The 10,159-nt window shown below is 46.6% G+C and overlaps 2 protein-coding genes across 2 annotated transcripts in view; both read right to left on the bottom strand.

Annotated features, from left to right (window-relative positions):
* Window positions 1–3,317, bottom strand: part of yeats2 (YEATS domain containing 2) — a 34,700-nt gene extending 31,383 nt beyond the window's left edge. Inside the window, exons 1-5 of the mRNA XM_084458344.1 lie at window positions 3,210–3,317; window positions 2,559–2,664; window positions 2,191–2,288; window positions 1,292–1,384; window positions 188–415 (exon numbers count right to left, since the gene is read on the bottom strand). Coding sequence (XP_084314470.1) covers window positions 188–415; window positions 1,292–1,384; window positions 2,191–2,288; window positions 2,559–2,658 — 519 coding nt within the window. The 5' untranslated portion in view covers window positions 2,659–2,664; window positions 3,210–3,317. The remainder of the gene's footprint in view (window positions 1–187; window positions 416–1,291; window positions 1,385–2,190; window positions 2,289–2,558; window positions 2,665–3,209) is intronic.
* A 3,805-nt stretch (window positions 3,318–7,122) lies between these two features.
* Window positions 7,123–10,159, bottom strand: part of klhl24a (kelch-like family member 24a) — a 34,914-nt gene continuing 31,877 nt past the window's right edge. Inside the window, 1 exon segment of the mRNA XM_084458018.1 lies at window positions 7,123–10,159. This exon segment is cut by the window's right edge and continues 149 nt beyond it. Coding sequence (XP_084314144.1) covers window positions 10,108–10,159 — 52 coding nt within the window. The 3' untranslated portion in view covers window positions 7,123–10,107.

The raw sequence follows: 10,159 nt of genomic DNA, 5'->3' as shown, positions 1-10,159 counted from the left end.
TCCCTCCCTCCGTCCATCCATTCCTCTCTCCCTCCATCCCTTCCTCCCTCCCTCTTTTCCTCCCTCCATCCCTCCCTCCCTCTCTTCATCCCTCCCTCCCTCTGTTCCTCCCTCCATCACTCCCTCTCTTCATCCCTCCCTCCCTCCCTCCATCCCTCTCTCCCCCCCTCCCTCCCTCCATACTCACTCTCCCGGTGTTGCGTCCAGGTCTGGTCTCCGGCCGGTCCCCGTCCCCCCTCCAGGCCGTGTCCCCGTCGGGGGTCTCTCCCTGCTGGGACATGGACTCCCCCTCGGAGGGCCCCAGCGAGGTGGCGTCGGAGCCCTGGTTGAGCGGCGAGGAGGAGCGCGAGGGCCACTCCAGGAAGCGCCTGATGGCCGGGTGGTTCAGCACCGCCGCCTCACTCTTGGAGGCCTGCTGGAGAAGGTAGGACACGGTTATATACATGTAATAATACAGGTAGGCACTTCATATGAACAAGAGAGGGCTGGAGAAGGTAGGACACGGTTATATACATGTAATAATACAGGTAGGCACTTCATATGAACAAGAGAGGGCTGGAGAAGGTAGGACACGGTTATATACATGTAATAATACAGGTAGTTACTTCATATGAACAAGAGAGGGCTGGAGAAGGTTCAACACGGTTATATACATGTAATAATACAGGTAGTTACTTCATATGAACAAGAGAGGGCTGGAGAAGGTACGACACTGTTATATACATGTAATAATACAGGTAGGTACTTCATATGAACAAGAGAGGGCTGGAGAAGGTACCACACGGTTATATACATGTAATAACACAGGTAGGTACTTCATATGAACAAGAGAGGGCTGGAGAAGTGGATACGGTTATATACATGTAATAATACAGGTAGGTACTTTGTGAACATCCTGAATGAGAGCAGGCCTTTTACCTGACATGTGCATTCTTGCTCTGCCTTCAGCACTAGATTATGCGCATAGACACTAGTTTAGAAAGGAGATGCACTTGTGAGTTCTGGTGAGTAGAAGTACACTGACTTACTACGTTATTGTAAGTCGCTTTGGATAAAAGCGTCAGCTAAATGACTGATGTCATGTCATGTGCTTTCTTCCCATCCGCTCATCTTACTCTGCGATCATGCATCTGCCACGGACACAGATACGGACACACACACACACACACACACACACACACACACACACACACACGCACACACACACACACACAGACACACAGACACACACAGACACACAGACACACAGACACACAGACACACACACACACCATGTTCTGAAGAGCCTTACCTCTTGCAGCTTGGGCAGCCCAGCGTTGGCATAGTAACTGGCCACGATGCAGGCTCGAAGTTTGTCCATCATCCTCCTGGCTTCGTTCAGACGCTGTCAACACACACACAGAAGAACGCTCTCTCATCCACAGAGCATCAGTACATGTGGCTGTGTCTCAGTTCAGCTGCTGGAAGATAGGTGTGTGTTAACGTAATATAGTCAGTTACTTTAGTGGATGTCGGTGTGTGTTCATATAAAACAGTCAGTTACTTTAGTGGATGTTGGTGTGTGTTCATATAAAACAGTCCGTTACTTTAGTGGATGTTGGTGTGTGTGTTCATATAAAACAGTCAGTTACTTTAGTGGATGTTGGTGTGTGTTCATATAAAACAGTCAGCTACTTTAGTGGACGTTGGTGTGTGTTAACGTCATATAGTCAGTTACTTCAGTGGATGTTGGTGTGTGTTCATATAAAACAGTCAGTTACTTTAGTGGATGTTGGTGTGTGTTCATATAAAACAGTCAGTTACTTTAGTGGATGTTGGTGTGTGTTCATATAAAACAGTCAGTTACTTTAGTGGATGTTGGTGTGTGTTCATATAAAACAGTCAGTTACTTTAGTGGATGTTGGTGTGTGCTCATATAAAACAGTCAGTTACTTTAGTGGATGTTGGTGTGTGTTCATATAAAACAGTCAGTTACTTTAGTGGATGTTGGTGTGTGTTCATATAAAACAGTCAGTTACTTTAGTGGATGTTGGTGTGTGTTCATATAAAACAGTCAGTTACTTTAGTGGATGTTGGTGTGTGCTCATATAAAACAGTCAGTTACTTTAGTGGATGTCGGTGTGTGTTCATATAAAACAGTCAGTTACTTTAGTGGATGTTGGTGTGTGTTCATATAAAACAGTCAGTTACTTGGCCGATCACTTCGATCTCGTGTTCCTTGTTCTTCATCTCCAGAGAGAACTGATCTTTGATGATCGCTTCAATCTTTTGCACAGCTGCCTCTCGGGCTGGGGAATGTGAAACAGAGAGGGTTAGGGTTAGGGTCATTAGGGTTAGGGTCATTAGGGTTAGGGTCATTTCTACCCTAATATAATCATGGGTATTGCTACTGTAACAACACAAGTCAAAGTGAACCTTGCTGTACCACAGAGTCTAAACATAAACGTAAACATAAACGTAAGTCTGTACCACAGAGTCTAAACATAAACGTAAACATAAACGTAAGTCTGTACCACAGAGTCTGAACATCTATGCAGAGATCACTAGTCTAATCTCACCATTGTGTTCCACCACTTTGTTCCTCTTGGTCTCCTGGACCAGTAAGATGTCCTCGTAGTCGGGGTCATTATCCTCTATCTTCCTCTTCACGCCTGACATGACTGCCTGGGGGTCAAATCAAAGTCATTTACATCATTTAGAGACGATTAAACCTCATATCAATCATATACAGATAGAGCTAACTAAGCCAGTTAGCTAGCTTGACTACTGCAATGTTTCAGTCCCTTATTAGTTAGATATAACTTCGGTGACTAGGCTAACTAACGTTATAGATCATGGTTAATCACAAGTTTTTATAACAATACACAGTAGGTTTGACCACACGGTAACATGACTGTTGGGTGTATTTGGCTAGCCGTGTTGCTAGCTAGCCTAGCATGCTAGCGGCTAGCCGGAGTGCTAACGGTTAGAAGGCCTCCCTAACGCGGCGGCCCTCCCTACTCGAGCCCCAGGTCCGGCTAGAGGCCTGCTAGCCACACTAGCATCGTTCCGTTGGGCTCGAGACGTTTCAATATACATGTTACTGAGGTAAATATTACAGTATATCTCTTTGAAAATAACATTTGTGTTTTGGAAGCATCGAGTAACTTTAGTACCGAAGATATAACCGTGTTATATTAATATAATATATATATATAATAATATATTACCTCAGCTCGTGCAGACCGGGAGGAGAGGGAGACGGCTTGCTAATGCTAACCAGCTAAGCTAACTGTTAGCTGACAAAGTACACAGAAGGTGTTTCTGCAAGTACACACTAGGCAGTATGAGTACTATACTGCTATGAGAAGCCCTGTAGAGAGACGTTTCTGTGTTAATTACTTTCATTCAAAGCTAGCCAGCTACCTAGCATCGTTAGCTAGCTTAGAGGCTAAATGTTTTGGATGAATTTGTAGAACCTCGCCTGGGCTTTGAGCAGATGGGCCTTGAGGTTCTGGAGATCACCAGGGGAGGGCGCTAGAGAGCAGTGGAGGAAGATCCAACAACAACAACAACAACAACAACAACAATAATAATAATAATTGACCTTTATTGCCCCAGAGGGGAATTTGTTTAGCACACATCAAGCATAGAGAAAACATTTAAATGTACGCCCATCACCAACACCACAATAATAATAACAACAATAATGTAGGAGAATTCTCGATTTCAATAATGACCTCGAAAGGTCAGTAATCAACATAGGCTACACATGCAGCTTCAGGGGTCACCGGTGGAATTTGTCCTCTGCATTGTCCCATCCAAGCTGTCCTACAGGTTCAGCCATCGTTCATGGTGCCTGGGGACCAAGTCCAAGCCCTCGGTCCAAGTCCTGGTCAGGGACAGCGCCAACATCGGGTCAAGCGGGAATCGAACACAGGACTTGCTGTGAGGCAACAGTGCTGCGTCACCATGCCGCTCCTGAGCTAGTTGCGGTTCAGTGTCTTGATCAAGCACACTTGGGCTCACTGCTGGGTGCGGGAATCGAACCCCGGACCCTCTGATCCCCAGCCAGCCTCCCTGTACGTCACTTTTCATGTTACAATCTGGTTTCAATTGAATTCATATTGAACCTACATATGATAGAACAGATGCAGTAGTTTTCTTGTAGCAAAATGTAGAAAATATAGACCGTTCACCCGGTAAGACTGGTTTAGTTGAGTCATTCTCACACACTCTTTGAACTAATGAAAATGTAACTTTATTTTTTAAATCAATAGAAACACAGATGGCTTTGTAGCTCAGGCCAGGGACAACACTCTGAACTTCTGATATCATGATACTCCCAAGAACTGTAGCCTACGAGAATTGACTGATTGATTGTTTTTTATTTGGAAAAATGGAATGGCATAGGCCTACATTATGTACATTTTCTGAAAACAGAAAGCCATATACTACAAACATTCAAGCATAGTAATCTATGGACTGACTTTCAAGGCTTGTCTGACGATTTTATTGTTGAAGTTAACTGGAGTTAACTTAGAAGCTAATCTGTGGTTGTCAGTGGTATTTGTGTCCCTGAGGTGCATGAAGCACCAACAGCCGGGTTCAAATATCCAACCTGAATTTATGAACTGACTAATCTACATCTATACCCACACAGTGCGTCAGGCAACTGGTTCTGTTTGTTTTTATAGATGGCCGAGATGTCACGATAATAAACTTGCGTTGTGGCAGTTTCTATCCATCACTGTCGAAGAGAGCTGTCAACATGTACAGTAACACGCTAAGCATTGCTGTGGCTTTGATTGATGAACACAGACAGTAAACAATACTAGCATAATAAACTCAGTCTCACAGTTGATTCGGGCGCGTTGGACCGTGGGGAGCGTTGGACCGCGACTGCTAATTACACAGCTGTCCCAAAACACATCCACAGAAAAAAACATCTGGATTTGTTTCACATGAATCTAGGACCCGACATTTACGAGTGCTGTAATACTTGGTATTTCCTGTACCGGCTCTCTGAGGTATTTTCAGGTCCTTATTGGGAGGGTTTGTCGTGCTGAGTGCTGCTGACTGTCAGACAGGCCCTCAGCTCAGAGGAGCACCTCCTCCTCACTGCTAGAGGAGCACCTCCTCATCACTGCTAGAGAACCTCCTCATCACTGCTAGAGCACCTCCTCATCACTGCTAGAGCACCTCCTCATCACTGCTACAGGAACACCTCCTCATCACTGCTAGAGCACCTCCTCATCACTGCTAGAGCACCTCCTCATCACTGCTAGAGCACCTCCTCATCACTGCTAGAGCACCTCCTCATCACTGCTAGAGCACCTCCTCATCACTGCTAGAGGAGCACCTCCTCATCACTGCTAGAGCACCTCCTCATCACTCCTAGAGCACCTCCTCCTCACTGCTAGAGGAACACCTCCTCATCACTGCTAGAGCACCTCCTCATCACTCCTAGAGGAACACCTCCTCATCACTGCTAGAGGAACACCTCCTCATCACTGCTGGAGGAACACCTCCTCATCACTGCTAGAGGAACACCTCCTCATCACTGCTGGAGGAGCACCTCCTCATCACTGCTAGAGCACCTCCTCATCACTACTAGAGCACCTCCTCATCACTACTAGAGGAACACCTCCTCATCACTGCTAGAGCACCTCCTCATCACTGCTAGAGCACCTCCTCATCACTGCTAGAGGAACACCTCCTCATCACTGCTAGAGGAGCACCTCCTCATCACTACTAGAGCACCTCCTCATCACTACTAGAGCACCTCCTCATCACTGCTAGAGCACCTCCTCATCACTGCTACAGGAACACCTCCTCATCACTGCTAGAGCACCTCCTCATCACTGCTAGAGCACCTCCTTATCACTGCTAGAGCACCTCCTCATCACTACTAGAGCACCTCCTCATCACTGCTAGAGAACCTCCTCATCACTCCTAGAGCACCTCCTCATCACTGCTAGAGGAACACCTCCTCATCACTGCTAGAGCACCTCCTCATCACTCCTAGAGGAACACCTCCTCATCACTGCTAGAGGAACACCTCCTCATCACTGCTACAGGAACACCTCCTCATCACTGCTAGAGCACCTCCTCATCACTGCTAGAGGAACACCTCATCACTGCTAGAGCACCTCCTCATCACTGCTAGAGCACCTCCTCATCACTGCTAGAGGAGCACCTCCTCATCACTGCTAGAGGAGCACCTCCTCATCACTGCTAGAGGAACACCTCCTCATCACTGCTAGAGGAACACCTCATCACTGCTAGAGCACCTCCTCATCACTGCTAGAGCACCTCCTCATCACTGCTAGAGCACCTCCTCATCACTGCTAGAGCACCTCCTCATCACTGCTAGAGGAGCACCTCCTCATCACTGCTAGAGCACCTCCTCATTACTGCTAGAGGAACACCTCCTCATCACTGCTAGAGCACCTCCTCATCACTACTAGAGCACCTCCTCATCACTGCTAGAGCACCTCCTCATCACTGCTAGAGGAACACCTCCTCATCACTGCTAGAGGAACACCTCCTCATCACTGCTAGAGGAGCACCTCCTCATCACTGCTAGAGCACCTCCTCATCACTGCTAGAGGAGCACCTCCTCATCACTGCTAGAGCACCTCCTCATCACTGCTAGAGCACCTCCTCATCACTGCTAGAGGAGCACCTCCTCATCACTGCTAGAGGAACACCTCCTCATCACTGCTAGAGCACCTCCTCATCACTGCTAGAGCACCTCCTCATCACTGCTAGAGCACCTCCTCATCACTGCTAGAGGAACACCTCCTCATCACTGCTAGAGGAACACCTCCTCATCACTGCTAGGATGAGCCCTCGGGAATCTGCTCCAGCCTACAGGGCAGAACACACACACACACTCACACCTTCACTCACACACACACACACACACACACACACACACACACACACACACACTCTCACTCGCACACACTCTCTCACACACACACACACACACACACTCTCTCTCTCACATACACACACTCACACCCTCACTCACACACACACACTCTCTCTCTCTCACACCCACACACACAGGCTTCTTCTTGGTTCACCCTCTGAAGCCGTCAGGAGGATAATAACACGCTGCAGCGTGAGTAGAGAGAATAACTTTATTGGCTTCACTGAAAGTGACAAACTACAGTCCAAAATACTGCTGCTTAAAAAGCCAAAGCGATATTTATCAGATACAAGGCACTGAGAATAGAGGTTAAAATATCACACCATACACACTATACTATCACACCATACATAGTATACTATCACACCATACATAGTGTACGTTAAGTTATTATCAACAGTATAGATATCAAATGATTTGCTTATTCCGTTAAGCAACAGAGGACTGTATAGTGTAAACGGAGCGTGTGTTTGACCAGGTCTTGGACACGCGTACAAACAGTCTCGTGTTTCCATGGAAGCCGGATCAATGATGTCTCCCCAGGGATGTGATCTGAGCCACTGTAGGCCTGGTCACCATGGAGACCACATCAGAGAGGACCACCGCGTCACACACAACCCCACAACTCACCACCACAAGGACAAGAAAGAGAGTTAGAAACATGAACACAATGGATAATCTCAACAAGGCAAAACATCGTTTGAAAAGAGACATTGGTAAAGTTGAGAATCAACAGATCAACGTGTTACAAAGGAAAAGGACAGTGTTTGTGTCCCGTATCTGTAAATAGTGAAGTCACAGACGCACACACACACACACACACACACTCACACACACACACACCACACACACCACACACACACACTCCCTCTCGCTTGCCTGTCAGTCTCCTCTGGTCAGCCCTCTGAGTCTAAGCCCTGAGCAAGGAATTCTGGGAGAGAGTGGGTCCGAGGAGTTCTGGAGAATTCCAACATTACACAATACCATCATCCCTGTGTGTGTGTGTGTGTGTGTGTGTGTTACGCCACTGTAGGCATGACAGTTAAAGCTATGATGCCTCCCTGTGGTGCCGTCATTGTGATGTTTGACCAGCAAACACAGGACCCCTCCCCCTCCCCCACCTCAGAACAATGTAGCTAACTCTGCCTCCCTCCTTCTCCGTCTCTCTCTCTCCTCATGTTGACGTCTCTCTTCTCATGTGGACGTCTCTCTCCTCATGTTGACGTCTCTCTCCTCATGTTAATAATAATAGTAATAATAATTTTATTTATACAGTGCTTTCAATCAAAGTGCTTTACAGAGCAGCTCAATGTTGATGTCTCTCTCCTCATGTTGACGTCTCTCTCATCATGTTGACGTCTCTCTCATCATGTTGACGTCTCTCTCGTCATGTTGACGTCTCTCTCGTCATGTTGACGTCTCTCTCGTCATGTTGACGTCTCTCTCGTCATGTTGACGTCTCTCTCGTCATGTTGACGTCTCATGCTCTTTGCTCTGTCCTGTCCCGTCCCTGCACCCTGTCCATGTTATGCACCGCGACCGAAAGCTAATTCCTAGTATGTTGAAAAACTACAATGGAGATAAAAGGAAGTGTGATTGTGACGGTGCTTGTTGTAGCAGGTAGAGACCAGCAGGGGGAGCTGACAGACACCATCCTCTCACTCACACACGTCACATAAAAGCAAGCGCATGAACTGATACAAAAGAATATCAAATTCATATTATTGTACATTTAACATCGTCATACTGTAAAAGTGCACATGTGGGGCTCTGTTATAAAAACACAAAAACAAGATGAGAACACAAAAGAGATACATTTAAATACAAGAAAACAAAAGTGACCATATTCACAGCAACATGTCTGTAGTCCAACAACATCAAAAGTAAAATGGCGACTTTTACTGACCAGAATCAAGACCAATCACCTTCCCACCATCACACACACGTTCCTAGAGCTCTGGTTAACACAGAAAACTCACCACCTCTCCTGGACAGCACACACACACACACACACACACACCTGGAGGTATCCGTGGTTACTCCCAGATACATTGTTTATGTGAGTGCACAGGCGAGAGGTTTTGGGTTTTGCCTGTTTCAGCCAAAGCCGTGTGATTAAGTCACACAAAAGAAAACGGTGTACTACTCATTTATACACACATAATTGTGGAGTATCAGACCAAGTAAAAGTAAAAGTAAAAAGTCAAAGTCACATAGAAACCAGTCACTCAGAACAGTCCTCCAGTTTGATCTACAAAGGCGTCTGTCATTTAAAAACCACCCGTACCCCCAACATCCAAGTCAAATCATCAATAGTATATCATCCTCTAAGTATACATTGCAACAAGTGCACTAGTAAAGCTATCTACGTACATCACAGCAAACTTCCAACAGTTAATAAAAAAAAAAAGTCAACCAAGTATACAGTAATTTACAAGTCCAAATACATCCATCTGTAATATGTGTCATTAACAAAATGGTGATAGTATAGCTTACAGTATTAAAGGCATAGCAAACGTTCAGATTACAGACTTGATCCACTTAAATGGTAAAGCTAGTGTGAAACAACAGAGACAGGGATACCAGATGGGATATGAGGAGAAGAGCAGTGATACCAGATGGGATATGAGGGAGGAGCAGTGATACCAGATGGGATATGAGTGCGTGTGTGTGCGTGCGTGCGTGTTTGTGCGTGCGTGTGCGTGCGTGTTTGTGCGTGCGTGTTTGAGCTTGCGTGCGTGTGTGTGCGTGCGTGTTTGTGCGTGCGTGCGTGCGTGTGTGTGTGCGTGTTTGTGCGTGCGTGTTTGTGCGTGCGTGCACAGCTATGTGTGTTTTGCATGTTGGCAGAGTTTATAGATGTTGGATATTTTCTGTACATGTTTGAGTTAGTGTCTCTGAAATCGTGTTTGCTGGACTGTCAGATGTGTGTGTGTGCGTGTGTGTGTGTGTTTGTGTGTGTCTGTGTGTGTGTGTGTGTGTGTGCGTGTGCGAGCGCGTCAGGGCCGGTGGAACTTCTCGTTGTAGCGGTGGATGGTGTGTGTGTGTGCGTGTGTGTGTGCGTGTGTGTGTGTGTGTGTGTGTGTGCGAGCGCGTCAGGGCCGGTGGAACGTCTCGTTGTAGCGGTGGATGGTGTGTGTGTGTGTGTGTGTGTGTGTGTGTGTGTGTGTGTGTGTGTGTGTGCGAGCGCGTCAGGGCCGGTGGAACTTCTCGTTGTAGCGGTGGATGGTGACGCAGCCGTGG

This window comes from Borostomias antarcticus (assembly GCF_949987555.1).
Source record: "Borostomias antarcticus genome assembly, chromosome: 24".
Lineage (NCBI taxonomy): Eukaryota > Metazoa > Chordata > Actinopteri > Stomiiformes > Stomiidae > Borostomias > Borostomias antarcticus.
This window is presented reverse-complemented; position numbering and strand designations above follow the sequence as displayed.